This window comes from Rhinoderma darwinii, chromosome 6 (assembly GCF_050947455.1).
Source record: "Rhinoderma darwinii isolate aRhiDar2 chromosome 6, aRhiDar2.hap1, whole genome shotgun sequence".
NCBI classification, from domain to species: Eukaryota; Metazoa; Chordata; class Amphibia; order Anura; family Rhinodermatidae; genus Rhinoderma; species Rhinoderma darwinii.
In genome coordinates this window covers 58,947,106-58,971,004 of record NC_134692.1, presented here as the reverse complement: position 1 = coordinate 58,971,004, position 23,899 = coordinate 58,947,106, and the positions used below count along the sequence as shown (strand labels likewise).

At 37.9% G+C, this 23,899-nt stretch overlaps 1 protein-coding gene across 3 annotated transcripts in view; it reads right to left on the bottom strand.

Moving 5' to 3' along the window:
- Nucleotides 1-23,899, bottom strand: part of PARD3B (par-3 family cell polarity regulator beta) — a 1,147,141-nt gene that overhangs the window by 440,183 nt on the left and 683,059 nt on the right. For all 3 annotated transcript variants that reach the window (XM_075829835.1, XM_075829836.1, XM_075829837.1), the window contains exon 19: nt 20,461-20,580. In XM_075829835.1, the coding sequence (XP_075685950.1) occupies nt 20,461-20,580 (120 nt within the window). The remainder of the gene's footprint in view (nt 1-20,460; nt 20,581-23,899) is intronic.

Sequence of the window (23,899 nt, the reverse complement as noted above, 5' to 3'; positions counted from 1 at the left end):
AAATTCTAGACTGTTCATGACTTTGACAGTGGGCAAACTTACAAAATCAGCAAGGGATCAAATACTTATTTCCTTCACTGTATATAATATTTTAAATGTCTATAGTATATACTTGGGAGGGGGGTTATTTTTGTATTTGTATTTTTTGTAGCTATGTGTAATAAATTACTAATAAACATATTTTGATAAAATAATATTATATCAAGATTTTTCTTTTTGGTTTAATGAATATGGATATGTGATATATTGAGTATGATAAATTGGCAAAGAAAATATATATGTATATAGGTTATAATAGTCAGAAAATTCTGCCTGGAAAAATCAGCTCAGGCAAAGGAAAGAACGGCGAGCGTACTTTGCCGTTTGCGGCGTTTTTCCCATCTCCCATGGATTTCAATGGGGTTTTTGAAGCAGAAAACGCCTCTAGAATAGGGCATGTCGCTTCTTTTTCCCGCAAGATTTTTTTTCCGCTTACGGGAAAAAAAAACTCCACATCAATGGGATCAATCAATGGGAGGCAGTATCAGCCGTTTTTTGCCGCGGTTTTGCAGCGGTTTTTGTCGTGGTTTCCATGGTTGCACACAGGGCCTAATACCAACATTTTCACTGGTCTTAAAGTTAATCATCTTAATTAAAATTAGGCCCGCATGAAGAGTAAGTGCAATTAATCACTTTAGATTCAAAAGATTTTATGGCTTTACACATGGTCTGATCACAATATTAGTCTCCTTGTGAAAGGCATGTATTGTCACTGCTGACTGTAATAAAACAAAAAAATTATAAAACTTGCGGCACAAAAGTTACAGGGCCATATAAAAAGTCTTTCCTCATTTTAGCTTCTCCTCCACTCAAAGGGATATACCTAACACAGAACAATATGAGTATATTCACATGTCAGCCACATACCATTTCCTCTATAGTTCTGAGTGTATTGTATATATTAAAAATATGATCAGTTACTCATTTACATATTTAATCTCCTGTGTTTGCTCAATAAGTGTTATTTGTTGAGGTACATAAATGAATAAATGTAATGCAAAATAAAATATAAAGGCCATAAACATGTATGTTATTTATTTTGTAAAGTTTTAAATGAACGTTATTTTCTTCGGATTCTAACTGCGGAAATACAAAATGGTCACTTATTAACCAAACATTCAAATAATTATTTTATATAACAATTTTAACATCTACATTAGCAAATACTTTTACAGTGGATGTTCTACCACTGGCTTCTCCATTCTGGCCCGCTACTGAAAGTAAACATTGAGCCCATAGCTCAGCCTGTACATACCCCATACCCCATGCCCAACCTACCAGTACATTGTACAGAAAGCACTTTACATACAGCGGTCATCTCACCTAGTCACGTGGCTGCTTACTCATAACACTGTACCGATACTGTAATGTTTACATGCGGTAACAGCTAGCAGGGGTTGGGAGGCCAGAGGAGGCAGGCAGCAAATTTTTAAAAACGTCCAATTGAATTTATTGAGCGTTAAAAACCGTTTAAGACCTAGCAATTTTTCAAACCACCAACGAACGATCAATTCGATCATCATACATATGCTTACATCTTTGAACGCAAGTTCGGTCGTCGCCTCATATGTATTGTAAATTTTGGATGAGCAAACAATTTTTATGTATGCACAATAAATTTTGAGCAACAATACTTGATAGTTGTATCATTTATCGTCATTCTTGATCAGAAATTAAGTTATCAAAGGATTATTATGAAAATATTACGTTAAGAGGTAATTTAAAGCTGGAAGCTGATGACCATTAAGGCTGTACATACTATAGAAGCAGCCCCTGGAAAAGGTGGTCCAAAATAGGTTTCGTCCCTTATTTAACCTCGGCACCGTAGCCAGTTTTAATTTTTTAATTTTGGTGTTTTCCTCCCCGTCTTCCAAGACCGATAACTTTCTTATTTTTACCCTCAATATAGATACAGACTAAGGCTCCATGCACACGACCGTAAAAAAAACTCTGTAATTGCAGACCGCCATACGGTCCACAATTACGGACCCGTCCGGTTCTATTAGTCGCGGGCACCTTTCCGTATCGCTACGGAAGGGTGTCCGTGCCGTAGAACCGTGCTGGGAAATATGGAGCGTGTCCTACTTTTGTGGGTCTCGGCGGCACGGCCGTGTGCATGAGGCCTTAGTAAATACAGAATAAGTAATATACAAATATTTTTTTAAAGCTATAACCAGTCTTTTGATTACAAAAAATAAAGTCAAGAGCGGCCCCATATAGAAGAAATAAATACGGGTGCCTGCCTTACGATGAAGGCTATAGCCTTCATAGTAGAATACAAAAAATAGGCAGCACTCCAGGATCTCAAAGTGAAAAAAATCAAGTGATGAACTTTATTCCATAAGTGACGTTTCGGCAGATGCAACTCACTTTTTCCAGCAGTCTTTTGATTAGATACAAAGTAAATTGTAACAGATGGTTATTACTCACCTTGTAAGAGCACATTGGTACATTGGCCCTGTCTTAGATATTACTCTATTTAGTATATACTGGAGCAGCCAGTTTAGTTAGAAAAATTCTGTATAGCAAAATGATAAAACCCTCAGCAAATATAATATGCAAAAAAAAAAGAAAAATATTTTTAGTTTGAATTTAGTCAAGATGTTTTCAAATTCTCTCCACTGTCCTGTGAGTAGTAAATACTATATTGTCAAATTCTCGAATAAATAAAGGTTATTCTGAAAATTGCCCTAATGTTAAAACTTTTAAAAAAAAAGGGTTATTCAAAAAGTTGCCAATATTTTAATGTGAGAAATTTACGCTGTCAGATGAGGTGTTACAATTGTAGGTTTGGTAAGTTGTATAAAAACAGAAAAAGGGTGGGGAGAGGGGGGACACCACCAATGCTATTGCATGCACCACAATCTTATATTGATATTCCAATATTCGTTTTATTGAAAAACAAGAGTTTAGAGAAAACACCCGAAGTTGAAATTTTAATTAAATCCATATGGATTTACAGAATTAATATGAATAATCCATTGACTGGTTTATCTATTACCTATTGTACAGGTACCTGTGCCCTTCTGGGATCACTATAATGCTCTTTTCTACTCAACACACTGGACATATTGATATACTAACGACTACTATCCCTCTATATATGTGTACTAGGAGTCTCCATTGAACTACATGGGCTCACAGTTGGATTCAGTATGATCTAGTATTCTATTGGTTCTAGTTGCTACTGACACCATTTAGCACATACAGTTCTACCTCCTCTATAACAGCACTACTAGAGTATTAACATTGTAGTTTTTACCACCTTCTTCGGACACATTATTGCACCTTCAGAGTACTCCCCTGATTCACATCTATGAATTTCATGATCTAATGTAATGACCTATTTTAGATTTATGCTAATGACTTTCTTAATGCCCAACTGGGCGTGTTTTTACTTTTTGACCAAGTGGGCATTGTGGAGAGTAGTGTATGACGCTGACCAATCAGCGTCATACACTTCTCTCCATTCATTTACTCAGCACATAGTGATCTTGCTAGATCATGATGTGCTGTCACTTACTCACACATTAACGTTACTGAAGTGTCTTGACAGTGAATAGACATCGATTCCAGCCAGGACGCGATGTCTATTCACAATCCCGACACTTTGGTAACATTTGTGTGGGAGTTAATGACAGCAAGTGTGATCTTGCGAGCGTCATACACTTCTCTCCACAACACCCACTTGGTCAAAAAGTAAAAACACGCCCAGTTGGGCATTAAGAAAGTCATTCGCATAAATCTAAAATAGGTCATAACTCCTATTATTACTAATCTATTGACAGAATCTAGGTTTCCTCTCTTCATTTCCAGTTGAATTTGACATATTGTCCATCCTCTAAGGCTTGTCCAGTCTGTATTGTGTGTAACTTGCAAAATGTTGCAATAGGGGTTGGGCTGAATGGTTTATTTTGGGTAAAATTATCCTTTTCATTCTTGTCATAATTAATAATTGTATATATATATGTTCTCTAATTCTAATTCTTGGGTCTCTAGTGGTCCGGCCCACATACCTAAGGCCACATGGGCATTCCAGACAGTAAACCACTCCGTTAGAGGAACATCTCATGTGTTCTCTTATCAGGAATTTCTTCCCAAATCCATCCACAAATTCCTTCTTGGTCATCAGGGATCTACATGTTTTGAAGACTTTGAATAGAAAAAAGGCAATAACCGTTGTGTTTTTTTTAAAGTAATTTCTCTGTGACAAAAGACTGGATACCAGTAGGTTTAAAATAGGTAATTTCCTTTCGATACCCTGATAAGGCCTTATTTCCTATGTATTTTTCTTTTAGAACTGGGTCTGTTTGTAAAATACCCCAATGTCTAATATTCATCATAATTTCACAATCTTCATGGTAATCTGTGAAGAAATGTAGTTGGTCATAGCAATTTGAGTCTTGTTTTTTTGGAGTTCTTCAAGATTTGTCCTCAGAGCTCTATTGTAAATCTCCTTGAATGCTTCAGTTTGAATAATTTCCCTCCTGTAATCTGGATTTAAGCTCCACTGATCCTGATTTGAAGATATCCAGAGTCGAGCAGTTTCGGCTCAGGTGCAGGCATTTCCCTTTTGGAATGGCTCTTAGTGTATTTTTTGAGTGTGCACTTTTAGCATATAGGAGGCTGTTTGTAGATGTTTATTTTCTATATAAATCAGTCTGGATTTCTCTCTTGTTATCCGTATGGATAGCCAAAAAGGAAATAAGCTGTGGATTATACAGTAGTGTCAGTCTCAGATTGTAATAATTAGTGTTTAAGATGTTAATGAACTAGTTACTCTCCCTAAGCCAGACAAAGACCCTACAGTACCAGCTAACTTTAGACCAATTTCTCTTTTAAACACAGACATTAAAATATATGCAAAAATGCTTTCACAAAGATTGTATCATATTATCCCTCAATTGATTAACCCAGATCAGGTTGGGTTTGTGGCGGGACGTCAGGTCTCTGATGGAACTCGGCGGTTTATGAATTTGATTCAGTGTGTGGAGACCTCAAGAACGCCTTCTCTGCTTCTTTCCTTAGACGCAGAGAAGGCTTTCGATAGAATACATTGGGGTTATCTGTCACAACTTTTTGAACATTTTGGCCTTAAGGGACGTATAAAATCGTCAATATTGGCACTATATTCGTCCCCTTCGGCAAGAGTTTTTTCCGCTGGGTTTCTCTCTGATCCCTTTGCAATAAGGAACGGCACTCGTCAAGGCTGTCCACTTTCCACAATTGTGTTTGCCCTAGCAATGGAACCCCTAGCAGAAGCAATAAGAACTAACACAAAAATTCAGGGCATCCAAGTAGGGGCTAAAATCCACAAAGTTGGTCTTTATGCTGACAATGTGCTTTTGGTGATTTCCGATCCCTTCAATTCTCTACCTGCTATTGAAAATACGATTTCTCAATTTAACAAAATTTCATATTACAAGGTTAATTCAAATAAGTCTAAAATGATGGGGATTGGATTGGATCAGGTTACAAAAATTGCGTTATCTGCACGTTTCCCTTTTGAGTGGAGTGAAGAGAGTATTACATATCTAGGTACCTTTATTACAAGTTCGAGCTCGACTTTATTTACAAAGAATTACCACCCGCTCCTACTTAAGGTATCAAAACTAGCGAATAGCTTCTCCACACCAACGATATCTTGGGCCGGAAAAATTGCTATTGTTAAAATGATGATCTTGCCTATAATACTATATGTATTCCGTACAGTGACTATTCCACTTCCTATCATTTATCTCTCAAAACTTCAAAAGTTACTTACGGATTTCATATGGGCTGGTAAAAAACCTAGGATTCGATTTTCCACCATGTCCCGTTCTTGGTCTTTAGGGGGGATGGGGGTACCAGATATTAGGCAATATTTTCACTCTACGGTTCTTAGCCAGATTTATAATTGGTGGGGTAGACATAACGAACTTAAATGGGTGGAAATTGAGAGGGCTACAGCGGGGGCTCACTTAATTCCTTTTTTGCCACTAAATCATTCTAATCGCCCGTATAGGAACATGAACATGCTTTCTATTGTTGCCTCTATAGCTTCTTGGCAATATTTGATTTCACATACGCCTAAGTCTGAATGTTACCCCCTTCGGTTACTTCCCCTTCGGTATCTTTCCTCCTTTACACCGGAATTAAATGTACTAAAATGGGAGGCAGCTGGGGTTGAAACGATCGGTTCCCTCTACGATTCAAAGGGAATGCTGCCTTTTAATAAATTGGTTGAAATATATGGTATATCCACTCATGATTTGTACAAATATTTTCAGATCCGTCACATCTTAAACAGTAGAAATTTAGATGGGCTACTATTCCCAAGAAGCGCTTTTGTGGCTTTCAACTCGGCTGCGCCTAAAATGAAGTGCATCTCGTGGTTTTATTCTACAATTTCTAATGTTCAGAGATTAGCTAAACCAGGGTATTTGCTTAAATGGGAGGCAGAACTGAATATGGTTATTACCTTAGCAGAGTGGCACCAGGCGATAAATTGGGTCCCCAAAATCTCAAAGGGAGAAAGTCACAGAGAAATAGCACATAAAATATTGCTTAGATGGTATAGAACCCCAACACTGTTGAAGAAATGTAACCCTTCCTACTCTCCTCTTTGTTGGAGGAATTGTGGCATCCTAGGCGATTACATGCATGTGTGGTGGTACTGTCCTTTAGTCTTTAACTTTTGGGAAAGTACTTTTGTTTTTTTGTCCAGCATTTTAAGGTATAAAATCCGTCCCTCTCCTGCATTGGCTTTGTGTTTTGTTGGTCTTGTTGACATTCCTAGAGACTTAAGGTGTATAACAGGACATGTCATTCTGGCAGCCAGACTGTTGATAGCCAGGTCTTGGAAATCTTCAGACTCCATTACGATCACTGAATTAACTAATCTCATTCTATTTGATTATACTATGGAAAAAATGGTAGCGGTTCGTTCTAATTCATACGGAAAATTTCTAAATGATTGGACGTTATGGTCAGTCTATAATGCCTCAAGAGCATTTCCTTTCTAGACTATAAATATTGGAAGTGTATATAAGTGACTGGCGTAAAGATATCAGGATATAGTTGTAAGGTCCTAACAAGTCTAGGCAACTGATCTATAGTAGATTATATAGATAAAGTCTTGCATTGCCAATTATATGTATATAATTAGCGGAGCTGTACCTGGGGAAAGAATCGCAATTGCCTTGTGTGTGTATGTGTATATATATATATATATATATATATATATATATATATGTATATATATATGTATATATATATATGTTGTAATCTTGCCTCTCTTCTTTTTCCTTCCCCCCTTTTTTTTTTTTTTTCTCTTTCTCCTAAATGTTTTTATTTATATTGTCGACTAATGAAAGGATATTTGAAATACATGTTGTATTTATTGTAAGATGTGAATATGTTTGAGAAAAAATTAACCTGTTTTCTTTTTTTGTTGTTTATGTTATGTTGAAAAATAATAATAAAGAAATAAATTTAAAAAAAGATGTTAATGAACTCATGCAATTCAAAGACAGTACCCTTCCAAATAAGGAGGATATCATCTATTCAACGACGCCAGGTGTTGATGTTTTCAACATAATCGATCAGATCTTCATTGAAAACTACTTGTTCCTTCCACCTGCCTAGATATATATATATATATGAGAGAGAGAGAGAGAGAGATCTATTTATATATAGGGATCTATTTTTATAAATATATATATATATATAGCTCTAGATATATATATATATATATATATATATATATATATATATATATATATATATATATATATATAGATCTATGTATATATTTAGACATTTGCAAAAGTAATGGCGGTACCATGTACCTTTTAAAAAGGAAATAATTATTCTGTAGTATAAACGTAAGAGCTCGAAGAACAAAATCATTCCGTATAGAGCTATATCTGTCATCTCTTGACAGAAAGAATTCCACCGAAGCACAGCCTCTTTCATGATTGATGCAGGTAACCAATAGGAAACCAATAGCTCATTAGGGTCCAGAGTCCGGCCATTTATTTTTTTGAGGATTTATATTGTGTCGCTGGTATAGTAGGGCAGTTGGTAAAAATAGCCTCTCAACTCTTGAGATAGATAGATAGATATTGCAATTTTCTGTGAGATTTCCTATACCATAGAAAATAGGCCTCCCTGGCGGATTTTCAGCATTCTTGTGAATCTTTTGGAGCTTACAATACGTAATTATAGGAACTTTCACAATGAGAATCTCTTTTTTGTTATGGCCCCTTGGTCAAATCCATCTTGAATGATTTTAGTATATTCTTGATTGAACTGTGCCATTTAATCTTCTATAACGGTTTGTATTATTTCCTATCTAATAGTTGCCTTTTGACTACATGTATGAATTTAAGAAACTTTAAAAAAAAATTGTGGGGTCAGTACAAATACAGCGAAATTTATATACTTTTTATATTTTACCACTTTTGTTAAAACAAATTTGCTTTGTTTCGCCACATTTTGACTTTTTTATTTTTCTTTAGATGGAGCTGTGTGAGGACTGTTTTTGCTATGCGAGCAGTAGTCTTAGATTATAGAAGATGGAGTAGCTTTATTGGTACCATTTTGGTGTACATACAACATTTTGATCACATTTTGATAAATTTTTGAGGGGAAGTGAGGAGAGCAAACAACAGCAATTCTGGCATTGTGATTTTTCTTTCCTACGGCATTTACCTAGCGAGTTAAATAACAACAAATTGTAATAGTTTGAACTTTTATGAACGTGGCAAAAACAATTAGGTTTATTTTTTATTGTTTTCATTATTTTATGTTAACCCCTTGCGTACCTTCGACGTAATAGTACGTCGCTGGCCGCTTATTCCAGCGTACCTTCGACGTACTATTACGGCGCAGGAATAAACTGTCACTATGTGAAATCACATAGTGACAGAACAGCGGCGGCAGCTGTCATTGACAGCTAACCGTTTCTGCTACCGGCCTGGGGACCAATTAGCAGTCCCCAATGCCGGCGATTGCTGTGATTGGTCAGTCTCTGAAGACTGACCAATCACAGCCGTCTGTGATGTCATCTGCAGGAGAAAGCTCCTGTCACTTTCTATGATCTCCTCACTTCTGTGAGATACGTGAGGAGATCAGAGAAAGCGGTGTAAAAAAAAAACAAACACTTTTTATTAACCCCTTCCCGAAAATGGGCGTATAGTAACGCCCTGAGGATGAAGCGGGCACAGGAGCTGTGCTCGCTCCATCTTCATCGGATGTCGGCTGTAATATACAGCCGACATCCCACTGTAACTACAGCGATCACTGTCCTCTCCGATCGCTGTAGTTTAACCCCTTAAATGCCGCTGTCAATAGCGACAGCGGCATTTAAGCGATTGATACACCCCATTGCCCCCCCCCCCGCGAAAAATCGCGGGGTTCTGATGGTTGCAATGGCAACCAGGAAGCCTAGCAACGGCTTCCTGGTTGACAGGTACGGGAGCCTATTAGGTCCTGCCCAAGGCAGGACATAATAGGCTCAACTGTCAGTTGTAAAGTGACAGTTATAATACACTGCACTACATCAGTACATACAGAAGTAGTGCAGTGTATTGTGCAGGGGATCAGAAGATCAGATCTTCCAGTCCCCTAGTATGTGTAAAATAAAAAGTGAAAAAAAGTAAAAAAAAAGTTTTAGATAAATAAATAAATACAAGTTTTACGTAATAAAAACAATAATCGCCTTGTTTCCCTGATCAAGCCCTTTATAATTAGAAAAAAAAGACAAAAACTAGACATAATAGGTATCGCCGCGTTCGTATCGGCCTGACCTAAAAAAATATCATATTATTTATCCCGCACGGTGAACACCGTAAAAAAAATACCATAAAAAACAATGGCAGAATTTCCTTTTTTGGTCACGTTGTTTCCAAAAAAATGGAATAAAAAGTGATCAAAAAGTTGCGCGTAGCCAAACATGGTACCAATAAAAACGACAGTTTGTCACGCAAAAAATGTATGTACTCCGCACAGATTACATATGCCCCCACATTATAAACTGAAACACCAGTAAAACACTAAACAAAACTACTACGAAGCAAAATCTGCGCTCCAAAAGCCAAATGGCGCTCCTTCTGGGCCTGGCAGTGTGCCCAAACAGCGGTTTATGACCACATATGGGGTATTACCGTACTCTGGAGAACCGCTTAACAATTTATGGGGCGTATGTCTCCAGTGGTACAAGCTGGGCCCAACGCATTGGGCACTGAAATAGCATATATGTGGAAAATGTCAATTTTCAATCTGCAACATCCACTGTGCACTAATTTCTGCAAAACCTTTGGGGGTCAAAATGCTCACTACACTTCTAGATGAATTCCTTGAGGGGTGTAGTTTCCTAAATGGGGTCACTTCTCGGGAGTTTTCACTGTACTCGTACCTCAGCGCAATGCAACATGGCGTCAAAAACAAATTTTGTAAAATCTCCACTCCAAAAACGAAATTGCACTTTTTCCGTTTAGACCCTTGCCGTATGTCCAAATAGCCGTTTACAACCACATATGGGGTATTTCCGTAATCAGGAGAAATTGTGTAACACATTTTGGGGTGTCTTTTCTCCTGTATTCCTTGTGGAAATGAAAAATTCTGAGCTAAAGCTACAGGTTATTGGAAAAAAAAATGTTTTCATTTTCACGGACCAATTCTAATAAAATCTATAAAACACCTGAGGGCTCAAAATGCTCACTACACCTCTAATTTAATTCTTTCAGGGGTATAGTCTCCAAATTGGGATCACATCTGGGGAATTTCTACTGTACTGGTACTTCAGGGACTCTGCAAATGCGACATGGCCCCCAGAAACCAATTCAGCAAAATCTGAGCTGCAAAATCCAAATGGTGCTCCGTCCCTTCTGAGCCCTGCCATGGGTCCAAACAGCAGTTTATTACCACATAATGGGGTATTTCCGTAATCAGGAGAAATTGCTTTACAAATGTTGAGGTGCTTTTTCTCCTTTATTCCTTATAAAAATTAGAAAATTCTGTGTTTTTTCCAAAAAAAAGTCTCTTTTCATCTTCACAGACTAATTCCAATAAATTCAGCAAAAAACCTGTGGGGTCAAAATGATAACTATACCACTAGAAAAATTCCTTGAGGGGTATAGTTTCCAAAATGGGGTCACTTTTGGGGGGATTCCACTGTTTAGGTCCCTCCAGGGCGTTGCAAACGTGACACGGCACTGAAAACCATTCCAGTAAAACCAGAGCTCCAAAATCCAAATGGCGCTCCTTCCCTTCTGAGCCCTGCTGTGGGTCCAAACAGCAGTTTATTACCACATATGGGGTATTTCCGTAATCGCGAGAAATTGCTTTACAAATGTTGGGGTGCTTTCTCTCCTTTATTTCTTGCAAAAATTAGAAATCTTTACGTTTTTCCAGAAAAAAAGTAGATTTTCATTTTCACAGACTAATTCCAGAAAATATAGCAAAATACCTGTGGGGTCAAAATGCTAACTATACCCCTAGATAAATTCCCTGAGGGGTGTAGTTTAAAAAATGGGGGTCACTTTTGGGGGTTTCCACTGTTTTGGCACCACAAGACCTCTTCAAACCTGACATGGTGCCTAAAATATATTCTGAAAAAATATATATGAAAAAAGGAGGCCCCAAAATCCAAGAGGTGCTCCTTTGCTTCTGAGGCCTGTGCTTCAGTCCATTATCACACTATGGCCACATGTGGGATATTTCTAAAAACTGCAGAATCTGGGCAATAAATATTGAGTTGCGTTTCTCAGGTAAAACCTTCTGTGGTACAGAAAAAAATGTATTACATATGAATTTTGTAAAAAAAAATGAAATTTGAAAATTTCAGCTCTACTTTCCTTCAATTCCTGTAAAACGCCTAAAGAGTTGAAACACTTTCTGAATGCTGTTTTGGATACTTTGAGGGGTGCAGTTTTCAAAATGGGGTGTTTTATGGGGGTTTCTAATATATAGGGCACTCAAAACCACTTCAGAACTGAACTCGTCCCTGAAATAATCGCTTTTTGAAATTTTCTTAAAAATATGAGAAATTGCTGCTAAAGTTCTAAGCCTTGTAACGTCCTATAAAAATAAAAGGATGTTCAAAAAACGATGCAAACATAAAGTAGACATATGGGAGATGTTAATTGGTAACTATTTTGTGTGGTATTACTATCTGTTTTACAAGCAGATGCATTTAAAATTGGAAAAATCATAATTTCTTCATATTTTCGCTAAATGTTGGTGTTTTTCACAAATAAGGAATGAATTTATCGACCAAATTTTTGCACTAAACTAAAGTACAATATGTCACGAGAAAACAATCTCAGAATCAATTGGATAGGTAAAAGCATTCCGGAGTTATTACCACATAAAGTGATACATGTCAGATTTGAAAAAATGGGTCTGGTCCTCAAGGCCAAAATGAGCTGGGTACTCAAGGGGTTAAAATTGGGAAATCGCTCATTGAATACATTGCAATACATATGTATTGCCTATTTTGTGCTCTCCTATAATAAAGCACAGAAGGCAAACCTGGAGGCCTTTACTAGGCCTCTGGCTGCCATGGCAACTGCTCGGCACCTTTGATTTCCATAGGACAAAGGGGTTAGACTCCATGGATCGGAGGCCTAGTTATATCCAATGTCGGCCTTTGCAGGCGGGTGTCAGCCGTATAAAACAACCGGTACCTGCTCCAAATGTTGCGGGTTCTCAGCTCCTGACTCCACGCAATATTGTCAGAGTGCACATCAGCCATACATGTAGGGCAGGTGTCGTGAAGGTGGTAATAGATGATGAGAACCTGTCCATAGGTCCTACAAATAATCAAACAACTAATCTTTGCTGTGCCCTCACCTATATGTAGACCTCTGCTGATCGCAATGTGTTTCAATTGCTTTACGGACTGGATGTAGAGAAAAATGTCCGCTCCATGATGATTACTTTTATAGCTTTATAGGGATCAGACCGCTGAGTGATGGCACATCACGGAGATGTTTGCTAGGAAGAAAGTTGGGAATAAATAATTGTTTCTGTCCTGAAGAAATGCTCCTATTGCTGGTTTAAAACAAAAGCCTCAATTAAAGGTCAAAAAGTGACATGGAGAATGATAGAAACTGAGAAGTGGTATGCAACAGTGCACACATACAAGTACTTACTGTCTCTAAATGCCTTACTTTCCTTTATTTGATATAAATATATAAGCTAAATGTTGGATTAGAATTCATGTTTTAAGTAAAACATATAGCACAAAATCTTTACAATGACTTTCAAGTCCTTTTCCCTCGACAGATGGTACAGACTTGTCTGCGTGTCAGACTACTATTAATAAATCAGACGTCTTTTTTAAAAGTGTAGAACATGTTCCTGTTAACTGCCAAGTACTGAACCAATGTGAGAATCTGAAAAGTGAAAACTGAATCTTCATGTTTTACAATATGATGGATGGAACAGCTGAACCTGTCACGATGTACTGCTCAAGAATGTGGGCACAAGATATTTTCTGTCAGAAATTTGAATTTAATATGTCAAACACACAGATTTCTTGTAAACAAATGTTCATTTTACCTTAATAACAGCCAGCAACTTCAAGTACAGCCTGCAAGTAAACATTTCATACTATACGATAATGTGACGTCTTGACTTTTAGCAGAATAGCTTTCCTGATCAGATATGCTGCATGGCCAATATTGTATCAGAGATGCCTGTGCTTTCATGAGCAAAGGTGTAACCAAAGGCACATCAGATCATACAAATTGTATTACTTGTATTGAATTGTCGGCATATCACAAGCTGTTATAGCAACCAAGTCAAAGCTGACCAAATGTCCTGTCCCTACTCATCCAAAGCTTTAGCACTCGATTCCCTGGTGATAAGTGGTTTAGTGCCTCATTCCTGGTATTCAATGCTTTATGTCCACAGTCTTTATTGTTAGGTGGTCTAGTGCATTCTGTAATTTGGTGTCCCAGTGTTCGGTGTCCCGTAGTTTGGGAAATTATTCCACAAAGCCGTGTGGTTTTGTTCCCTATTTCCTTTGGCCAGCGAGCTCCCTGCTTGTTCCTGTACTAGCTTTCATCCTTCTCTTGCTACTGATGATTGTTTACTGGAAACAAAAAATAAGACAAATACGGCGCTCCCCTAGGGTGATAACGTTTCGACCGTGGGTGCAGTGGTGGATAGGTGATACAAAAAAAAGGCTCACCTGGTGGAGTTGTGCTGGATGGTCGGCACAACTCAACTTTTTGGCATCTCAGGTCCCAAATGACCTCAGTCCACTGTGGTATGCTGGCCTCCGGAGCGGACTCTGGGCATCGGTTCCCTGGATATAGGGATCCTCCCAGAGTCCAATGAACGTAGAAAGTAATAGAAAAAGAAGCTCCAATATGAGGCGCTCCCGTTTGGTGGTATATGCTCACGTATTCAATGATGTTCAATGATGGAAATAAAGTTCTTTTTTCCCCCTGATTCATTTATTATAAATGACTTTAAAAGACAACAAACAAATGTATATCATGCAACGCGTTTCGACCTAGGTCTTCATCAGGCTTATGCTACTGATTATATAAGAGATCACTGCAGAATTTGTAAAAAAGGACAGCTGTCATCTGGCAGCTCACTTATTCCTAATAAAAGGCAGATGTGGCTGTCAGTTGACAGCCAATCCATTCATGGAAAATTAGCGGATCTCATCAAATATATGCTTCCTTCATTGTAAAGTGCAGGAGCACTGTACGAGGAATGGAAAACACCAAATAATCTGTCTAACCCCTGTTCATGGCACAGTCTGCTAAAGCCACAAGTTTTTTTTAGAGACATGTTAGTACATAATATGGTCATAGAGTATTCCTTCATTGTTATATTCTCTGATCAGAGTCAGATTTACCCATAGGCACATGACTGTAGACTTGATAAATATGGATCATGTTGTGGAAGGCGTCACACACCGTACTGTAACTACATACTGACGTACTCCTCAACACCACACTGTTATACGTAAACGTTCCCGATTGTGACTGTATCTTAATCTGGTGAATACTGTTAGTGTATTTAGCTATATGTTCACCAACTGCATATGGCAAATACAGTGGAGAATGGAAGGAATGAAGGACATCCACCTCAGGGTCAGGGCATTGTAGCTGTGTATAATGTACAGAGGATTCTAGTTCAGTTAGTATATTACAGGCAAACTAATATTTACTTTATTTTTTTAAGGCAACAATTTTAAATTCATAAAGGACTTAAAGTGTCGCCTACATCATGAGCGTCAGATGTACAGGCTCCTGAGATGTAAATCCAGTACTGTCTGTGATTAAATAATTTCCCCAAATTTTCCTAGTTAATAAGAAAAATATTTTCATTAGAAACAAAATGCTAGTCATAAGGTTATGGTTAAAGTCACACAAGTAAGTTAGTCAATGAAATACTGACAGAGAGTAATGTATTGTGACATTCAAGTAACTTGATACTTGCAAACTTCTTGCTTTAAAGTTCATTAAATAGAAGCTGATCTACTAGGGCAAATTCTCCAACGAGAGTATAATGACACACCGAGGGACGATACACTCTGTACCAAGAAACTCCTAAACCACTGAAACAGTAAATGACATAGAAATACTCCAAGAAATCTAAAATGCTTAAGAAAAATAAGCTACAGAATTTGAAATGCTAAGTAAAGCCAAACAGTAAATGGTCCTGACTCCAGTATATTAGGCTCATCTTCACAGGTCAACTGGACAGAAGTGTTGTCAATGTACTTATACTGTACTAGTGCATGCAACAAACAGAATGTCAGGTGTCAAAAGAATTAGAATATACAATTTTTGTATTGCTCCTTGGTGCAGTCTTTTTTATTTTTTAGTATCACTTGATTTCTGATGAGTAAAATGGTTTACATGTACCAAAACTGAAGAAAGAAGCACTGAGTTTGTCATGCCTCACTTGTTCATATGAATAGAAATGACTGTTATTAAAGAGGCTCTGTCACCAGATTTTGCAACCCCTATCTGCTATTGCAGCAGATAGGCGCTGCAATGTAGATTACAGTAACGTTTTTATTTTTTTAAAACGAGCATTTTTGGCCAAGTTATGACCATTTTTGTATTTATGCAAATGAGGCTTGCAAAAGTACAACTGGGCGTGTTTACAGTAAAAGTACAACTGGGCGTGTATTATGTGTGTACATCGGGGCATTTTTACTTCTTTTACTAGCTGGGCGTTAGGAATGGGAGTGTATGATGCTGACGAATCAGCAGCATCCACTTCTGTTCGTTAACACCCAGCTTCTGGCAGTGCAGACACACAGCGTGTTCTCGAGCGATCACGCTGTGACGTCACTCACTTCCTGCCCCAGGTCCTGCATCGTGTCGGCCACATCGGCACCAGAGGCTACAGTTGATTCTGCAGCAGCATCAGCGTTTGCAGGTAAATAGCTACATCGACTTACCTGCAAACGCCAATGCTGCTGCAGAATCAACTGTAGCCTCTGGTGCCGATGTGTCCTCGCTCGTCCGACACGATGCAGGACCTGGGGCAGGAAGTGAGTGACGACACAGCGTGATCTCTCGAGAACACGCTGTGTCTGCACTGCCAGAAGCTGGGCATTCTGAAGAGAAGTGGATGATACTTCTCGTCAGAACGCCCAGCTAGTAAAAGAAGTAAACACGCCCAGATGTAACACACATAATACACGCCCAGTTGGACTTTTACTTTAAACACGCCCAGTTGGACTTTAGCAAGCCTCATTTGCATAAATACAAAAATGGTCATAACTTGGCCAAAAATGCTCGTTTTTAAAAAATAAAAACGTTACTCTTATCTACATTGCAGCGCCGATCTGCTGCAATAGCAGATAGGGGTTGCAAAATCTGGTGACAGAGCCTCTTTAAGGGAAAGCCCTACCTTTCACAAATTCTTATCTGTTTCTGTATTTCTCCTGTTCAGGTCAATAGGAGCCTCAAGCAGATGTATACGGATCAGAACCCCTAGTGGTGGTAGAATTATGGAGCAGTTCTGCTCAACTTTAGTAGCTGCCCTGAATAGGCATCACTCTAGTGTAGTGTATGTGATGCATCTGCTAATCGATACAGTAAAGAGAGGAAGGACCTGGACTTGAGACTTCAATAAGCCTGGGTTTAGAGCAGGAAGGAGTAACAGGCCTTTTTGCACTGGCAGATGACAAGAGAAGTGTTGCCCCAGGTACGAAATGATAAGCAACAACCCAAAAAACGTCCATTAACATATTTCATATTTACAAATTACTACACATTTTAGGGCTCTTGTCTGATATAAGAATGTGTTCAGCATCAAAGCAAATAACTTAAATAATTAAAAGAATTTACAATATTTTGGCTCATTGAATGCCACTGCTTCCAAAACCTTCAAGGGGTCTTCCCTCTCTATTGACAGTTTCCTCTAAAAGCAAGCGCCCAAAAAACCCAACCGTTTTCTGCTCCTCAATGCAGTCTTCATCCCTGTTATATTCCCATTTGTCTCACCAAAGGTGCATAGGTTTCCTGTAAGGCCCCATGCCCACGACCGTATTTTCATCCGTAATTACGGACCCATTCATTTCTATTGGCCACGGACACCTTTCCGTATTTTTACGGATGGGTGTCCGTGCTGAAAAAATGATAGAACCTGTCCTATTCTTGTCCGCAATTACAGCACGGACTCCCCCATAGAAGCCTATGGGCGCTTCCCTAAATACGGACGGCTACGGATGTGCATCTGTTCGTACTTATGGAAACGTTGCTATGCAACACGTTGGGGACATTTGCAGCCTCCCTCTTTTTTTTTAATGGATCCGTATATATGGATCAAATACGGATGAACTACGGGCCGTATTTGAGGATACCGTTCCGTATATACAGATAAGTTACAGATGATCCGTATTTACAGATAGATGAAAATACGGTCGTGTGCATGGGGCCTAACTCGTATTACAACACATTTATAATCATTATATAGTTGCATAGGCATTTTTCAATATTTTACCTATAACTTGTCATGGAAAAATATTTTGTTATTTCTGTAAAGCACCAGGAATTTTATGTCTAAACTATAGGTCTGTAGCTCAAACTGTGAAATGTGATTTACAGTTTCATTTATACTATGGCGGCTATTCAATCTGTTGAGAAAGATTTCAGCTGCATGCAAATATAAGTGGATGCTTGTTTTACAACTCATAGAGACTCATTTGGCATTATACTATGCACTCCCTTTAAGTCTGGCAGTGATTCATGTGACATACATATTTTAACTTTTGATTTGTGAATTGTGGAGTTTATGCTATTAAATCTACTAGGCCAAAATATAGCAATAGTTAGTAAATTTATAGTGCAGGGCAAGTACAGCTACAGGTTATTAAGTGTTATACGCAATGCATTTTACATTTCTTTTGTGCATTCTAACAAAAATGACATTATTGATTTTGTTATGAACTTGATGCAGAAATACAGTCTTTAAGAGTGTAGACAATCCACGCTGCTATCTCGGCCTGTTTAAAAATCAATGACTCTACTTGATCATTAGTTTTTATTTGCAACTTGGCCTTTTGTGTACTGTGATATTCTTGAAAATCTCAGAATATGAATCAGATCCAGGAGTTTCACGCAATACCTTTACGAGTACCGTTTAACAGGAATGCTTTTCTATTTTGCTGTATACGGTTGGACGTTTTAACAGTAGCAACTAGCAAAGCGTTAGATAATACATCAGTTATGATGAAACGTGGGTAGGAGTCTGCAGCCAAGCACAACGTGATATATTATCCTTAAAAAATGGGCAAAGTCATCTTAAAAGTATATTTTTAGAGTCATTCCTACAAACAGAAAGCAAAAGAGTAAAAATATTGGGCCTCATTCACACGAGCGTATCAGATTCACGTGTGTGAAAAACACGCGTGAATCTGGTCCGTGTGTGTTGCGTTATGCATCCGTGCGTTATTCATGCACTCGCAAAGCACATCTTTTTTTTTTATATTTTCAATTAAATTGATGCACAGATCACGCACCGCACACGCACGTGCATGCGTGTGTGGTGTGTGGGTTTCACGCACCCATTCACTTCAATGGACGCGTAGGTGCGTGATAACGCACCAATATAGGACATGCAGTGAGTTTCACGCAGCGGAATACCGCTGCGTGAAAAATCACGCATGTGTGAATGGCCCCATTGAAATCAATGGGTCCGTGTGCTGTGCGTTGTTTCAACGCACAGCACACAGACGTGATTCACACTCGTGTGAATGAGGCCTTATAATAAGGAATGATGGTACATTTATTATGTAATACAACTATAGTTGCAGGGACACATCACATAGTAATGGAAATGTATAACTAAAGGGATTGTAACTTACACCTCCTTTCCTTACTTTTTGCTGTTACCAAGATAGCCCAGACCTTATCCCTATCATTCCAGTCAGTCAAATCTTCCCTATCTCTAGTCTAAGCTATAAAACTCCAATTATGCAGTTGGATTACTATAGATAAATGAAGTAGGATAAAAAAGATAGGATAACCCGCTAAACATGCATATTAATTTGTATGAATGCAGAACACACTTCCAGAAACGTCAGCGTATCTTCAAATTTATGTTTCCCCTGGGAACAACCGCCAAAGACATTTGATTCAGTTGAACCTGTCAAATTCATGGGATCTGCAAACTATTTTTTTCGCCACATCTAGAGAGCCGGAACTTCTTCAATGGCACCATTTTGGGGTGCATATCTCTAATTGATCAACTTTTATCTTTTTTTTGGGAGGGGGGGTTTATGTATGATTGATGAGACATCTCCCTGTTCTGAAACCCTTTAATGAGCAGAAGGAAAGTTAGGGGTGAGTTCAGACATGTCGGAAAATCCACAACGATTTACAGTATAATACATGTGGATGGATTTTTCAGTTGCCAGGTCTGGACCCACCATAAGGATGTTTTCCAACATGTTGAAAGATCTGTGTATGTCAATCATCACAGAATTTGTACCATGTATACACATGGTGCGGTCAGATCACAGTTTTGCTGTGATTTTGAAACCACAATATGACCGCATCGTGTGAACACACCCTTATAGAGTAGGGACTGTAATGACAGGTCACAGTTCTATTGTATTGCTGGAGGTCTAGATAAGGCCTGGACACCACACACTCATCTCTACTATACATGGACAAAGGAGGTGTAGTGTCTTATAATAGGCAGGGTGAATGGCCAAAGGGGCTGCAACATGAAATTGATCTTTTCATGATAAGCATAATTTTCAACTCATTTATACTGGAAAATATCTTTAATCTAAAAGAATATTGGAAAGTATCAGTATGGCTTTTACTGTAGCCCTATCTTGTTTTCTAATTGTAATGGCTGTTATAAAAATTTAAATGAATACTGGGGCATAAATATAAGAATCACTCGCTCATACTGTATCTGGTATTGTTATTTCATTCTTACCTCTCCCGTTCCTCTCTTATTTTCTGGGCTTCTTGCTCCTCCTCTTTCGGCACGCCCGGTCTTGGACTGCCTTTTTGATCCAACTTTCCCCCTTTTTCCTCCTTATTCTTTTTTCCAAACCTAGAAATGAAAAAATATATATATTATTTTTTTTTAGAAAATATGAATTCAACATATACTATATGTCCTTCATCAATATGTAATATAACTCGTAGACCATGTGTGAAAATCCAGCTGCTCTAACACAGGACAGATACAGCACACTTGAGATCAGCCAACAAACTCTTATTGTTCCAGGAACCTATTTTGACAAGAATCCAACAAAAGTGAAAATGTGCTTTCCAGCCCAACGCTGATAAAGATTTGGGTCTATATTTAGATACAGAGCTGTTTTAATGCCTCACTGTAATTTAATTCACTAGAGAGATTGAAACAAAAAAGCTGTTAATGTAGAAAAATATATACGCTGAAGACAAACCAGTCCCTGTTACACTTCTTTACCTGCAAAATAAATCCTTAAAGCTTGTCAATGGACGGAGCTGCCTGTTAGCAGGAGCCTAATGCAACATTAGCTTGGGTTTCTGATAAGAAAATTAGAAAAGTACATTTATAGCAGTGACTTTGAAAGCTTCCAGCAGTGACTGAAAAACATACCTGGGACTAATTAATTACCCCGTCACTTGTCAGCTTTTAATTTCTTGCCCCTTGTTTAGTCTAATTAATCACAGCTTTCAATAGAGCCGTTACCTTCTCTCACTTCTTTGTCATTACAGAGACAATAAATTACTGCTATCAGCAGGCTACTTCAATAGTCACTATACTGGGCATATAAGCAAAGTCTTTTTTTAAAAAGTATGATGTTATAACTATGAGAAGTAAAACATTAAATGGAATGACAAATATTGATCATAGACCATAAAATGTTTCCCCCTAGTGGTCAAAGTCTCATGAAAAAAATAAGAGAAATTGGACTAAAGAGAACTTGATCCCTAAACTCCCACCAAGTTTTAATTTACCCGGTTTGTGGGAAGTGGCTTAGTTTTCATAGCAAAATATTATAAATAATGATAATTATTACAAAGTATGCTCAGAGAAACACCTGAACTACAGTAGCAGCTTTAATTGGGTTGTCTTAACATGGCAACTCCTCTCTTTATTGAAGCCAGCCCAGTGATCAACTGATTGTCATAGTTCTAGCTGCTATGACCAGGAAAGTTCCGGTTGGCCATACAATTCCCCTGCAGCATGTAATATATAGATGGGCTGCGTCCACCAAAACGAGAGCCGTTGTTGACAGCAGCTCACCACTCTGGCTATTAGAGGAGAACCTTCTATGATGTTTATATGACCTCATAAGCCTTAATAAGGGATATGGACAAGGGTTATCCTTATGAGACAATCCCCTTAATATTGTTGAATTAACCATTCCTACATTTCAGAAAAGCCGCAATTATTTTATGGCAGACCACCATAGCTAAATCAAAATCACAGTGACATCAATTATGTAGTGAAGTAAAAAAAAAGGAAAAATAGGTTAAATAAAGAAGGGACAACATTTCAATGGGATTCTAATGCAGTGATTTCTCTCTGAACCTTATTCACTCATTTCGAATGTGTTTATTTCCATCATTTTAGCTCCCTTAATGGCCAGTTATCCCGCATGTGTAATTCAGTTTAGGTCTGATGTCTGTCTTTTAGGTTTCACATTCAATTTGTATTAATGCATCTGGGAAATAAGGATTATAGAGAACAATTAGTTTCCTATCTTTTTCTGATTCCTTTTATGAATTATGGGTAAATTGGCGAAAAAAAGGATTCGCGTCCAATTGCTCCTCCTCTTTCACATGTTCTAAACTCACATTAATGGGGTTGTCCGCTTTAGACAATCCCTATAATGTAATGGGTCCCTTGACATTAAGCACATCACAAAGTGTCCCCCTGTTGGGACTCCCAGTGATCAGCTAATATCTTTGGGGAAACCTAGCAGGAAACCCATAAACATAACACAGTTGAAGGAGGAACAGGCTGAAACTTCTCCAAGTCGATGTGCAGGACTAATCAACAGTTACTAGAAACGTTTAGATGCAGTTATTGCTGCACAAGGGGGTGACACCAGATACATAAAGCAAAGGTTCACATACTTTTGCCACTCACAGATATGTGATATTAGATCATTTACTCAATAAATAAATGACCAAGTCTAATATTTTTGACTCATTTGTTTGATTTGGTTCCTTTTATCGACTTTTAAGACTTGTGTGAAAATCTGATGTAGCTTTAGGTCAAATTTATGCAGAAATTTTGAAAATTCTGAAGGGTTCATAAACTTTCAAGCACCACTGTATGTGGCCTATATTATGCAAATAACTCTCAATCCAAATCACTATATATAATATTTAGCGGCTTTTATACAGTTCTGAGTTAGTGTCATTATTTCCAATAAAAAGTTATAACCTTTTAATTATTTCCTTCTTTTTTTTTTCTTGCACAAGAACCTCTAAACGCTAGGGCAGTCTGTGTGTCTCCAGAAACTTGTTATCTTGCGACATTTTTGCACTATAATAACCTTAAACTTTAAACATAATAAAAAATATTGGATAAGAGCACATGAACTATTAAAATTTCACACTGTGCCAGAATATAGGGGGAAAATCTTTCAGAAACTAATTTATGCCTGGAGATGAGCAGATCGCCAGTTAAGGTAAATGCTTAACGCTAGCCTCCGGTGATTATAGTATTTTTGTGCAAATTATAGCACTGAGGATGTGTGTCTGTTTTATGACTTCCAGGTCATATTATCTCACTTCATTATTTATAAGGTCTAGTTGTCACTTTCTGCATAACTACATCTTAAAAGGTACCACATGAAAGCCTGTGCCATTTGGGGATAATGTCATTGGATAATTTATGCATCTGTAATCAGAGGAAAAGTAGACCAATCTCTACATGCAGCTCTCAAATGTTAATAAGCAAATTTAATTCTGGGCTATTATTAAGAACTATTTAGCACGTTTTTAGCTTATGGTGCGAAAAAACAGAAAGTGCAGCTAAAAAGATCAGAATGGAAAGGACATCAAGGATAGAAAGTAAAAAAAAAAATCAAGAAGAAAGAAAGATGAAAGTGGAAAGAAAAGTAAGGATATGAAGATGAGAAAGGAATGGAAACAATGAAGAGAAAGATGAGAAAGGAAAGTAAAGATAGGGTGAGGATAAAGGACATCCAGGATAGACAGATTAGAAATCAGAGAAAATCAAGGACTGAAAGTTGAGTGAGGAAAGGAAAGTAAGGCTAGGAAGATAAGAAAGGAAAAGGTAGAAAGGATAGAGAGATGAGAAGGAAAGGAAAGCATCAGGGATAGGACGATAAGACAGAAAAGGAAAGCAAGTACAGGATAATAAAAAGGAAAGTAAGGCGGCATCTGATCAACGCGGCACGTGC